The sequence below is a fragment of the Cyprinodon variegatus genome, unplaced genomic scaffold, assembly GCF_000732505.1.
Source record: "Cyprinodon variegatus isolate N-32 unplaced genomic scaffold, C_variegatus-1.0 Scaffold133, whole genome shotgun sequence".
In the NCBI taxonomy this organism is placed as follows: Eukaryota; Metazoa; Chordata; class Actinopteri; order Cyprinodontiformes; family Cyprinodontidae; genus Cyprinodon; species Cyprinodon variegatus.
In genome coordinates this window covers 334,802-336,856 of record NW_015150586.1, presented here as the reverse complement: position 1 = coordinate 336,856, position 2,055 = coordinate 334,802, and the positions used below count along the sequence as shown (strand labels likewise).

The following is a 2,055-nucleotide window of genomic DNA, read 5'->3' as shown; positions in this document are numbered from 1 at the left end:
GATGGATGAATGTATGATGGATGGATGGATGGATGAATGTATGATGGATGGATGGATGGATGGATGGATGAATGTATGATGGATGGATGGATGGACAATTGGATGGATGGTTGGATGAATGGATGAATGTATGGATGTAATCGATGGATGGATGAATGTATGATGGATGGATGAATGTATGATGAATGGATGGATGAATGAATGGATGAATGTATGATGGATGGTTGGATGGATGGATGAATGGATGATGGATGAATGTATGATGGATGGTTGGATGGATGGATGAATGTATGATGGATGGATGGATGGATGGATGATGGATGGATGGATGAATGTATGATGGATGGATGGATGGATGGATGTAATCGATGGATGGATGAATGTATGATGGATGGATGAATGTATGATGAATGGATGGATGGATGAATGGATGAATGGATGATGGATGAATGTATGATGGATGGTTGGATGGATGGATGGATGGATGATGGATGGATGGATGAATGATGGATGGATGAAGGATGAATGATGGATGGATGAAGGATGAATGAATGGTGGATGGATTGATAAATATAAACAAAACCTGAAGCCAAAAAAACAAAACAAACTAACATTTAAAAGTAAACCAAAAAAAACACAAACCAAAGCAGTAAAAAAACAAAATAAATTTCTCTCTTCTTTTTTTTACTTTCTTGAGGGTAAATTCACATCAACTCCAACTATGTCTGATTCAAAGCCACCTTTTCCTGTAGCTTTCTGCACCTAGACATAACGTTCCGTCAGAAAGCTCTAACTAACAGACGGAAAGTAAAATCATTCATCTGAGATCAAGTCCTCTTGAGTCATCCTGCTGTGACCTCAGAGTGGCGCTGGGCTTCCTGCTTCATGCTGTACATAAGGAGCTGATCCACAGTGCAGCCGTCTGACCTGACACAGAGGCCGTGAAAATGAAACCTTTCCTTCCAGTTCTGCTGCTAACATTGCTCTGCAAACTTCCACCAGGATTTCCTTCTGAGGACAACTCGACTTTTAACTGTGAGTAAAGATCTGTTTTAATTTGTTTAAACATCAGACATAGAAATAATGATTGATTAGAATCACCGACAAGAGAAGGCAAGGTAAGTTAATGTCTACAGCATATTTCAATGGGACAACATTTTAAAGAAAAGGAAAAGTACACTACAGTGACAAATGATTCAAAATAGTACAAGGGATTCCTAAAAATATGGTGATGTTAATAAAGTTAGAATGATTAATAAAAAAAAATAAAATAGAAAAGCACATCCTTTCCCCCCCAACGTGCAGTGACTGAAGGAACTAAGATGGATCCTTGAGTAATACCACATTTGATTTTTGTTGTGTCAGATGTGAGGCCACTGGACTTTCTTTCCAAGTTTGAAGACTTTTTGTTTGCCATGTTTTTCAACTTAAAAGGTCAGAAGTAGTGTTGATTTCAAGGCTTTATATAGTAGCCCAACAAAGCCTTGTTTTTGTTTAGAAAACATGCAAATTGACACAGATGAACAGGTTTACGCCTTTGGAATGGGCTGTCGTTTGGGTTCTTTGTTAGCCTGCAATACTCAATACCTGTCTATGTCTCTGAAAGTGGGGTCGTTGTTGGCCTGACTGAACAGGCGAGTTGTTCTGTTCACCTGTATGGGGGTGGGGGTTGCGATGATAGCGGGAAGGAATCAACTCTATCGCTGAAATGTAGTTTTTTGAAAGCTGTAAGGTTATTTACTGAGACCAAAACTTCTATGACCTTCAAGTAGGATTTAAATCAGTCCACTGCTGGACCAGAAAGGCCAACCCAAAATACATAAGTTTTCTGATAAAATAGGACAACCAACAATGTTGAATGCTGCACTAAGGTCCAGTAATACCAGCATTTTTCCAAGGTATTCATTTATACATATATCATTGAAAACCTTAATTAGGACAGTCTCTGTACTGTGGTGAGTATGGAGACCTGACTAGAAGATATCCTAGCTACAGGTTATGGCTAGGAAGGTGTTTAGCTGTTGTAGCAGAGTGTTTCCTTAGCGTTTTTTTTTA

General features: G+C 38.8%; 1 protein-coding gene across 1 annotated transcript in view; it reads left to right on the top strand.

Annotated features, from left to right (window-relative positions):
- Window positions 1-947: 947 nt before the first annotated feature.
- The window catches only part of LOC107085775, a 92,572-nt gene continuing 91,464 nt past the window's right edge, over window positions 948-2,055 (top strand). The window contains exon 1 of the mRNA XM_015376322.1: window positions 948-1,035. Coding sequence (XP_015231808.1) covers window positions 948-1,035 — 88 coding nt within the window. The remainder of the gene's footprint in view (window positions 1,036-2,055) is intronic.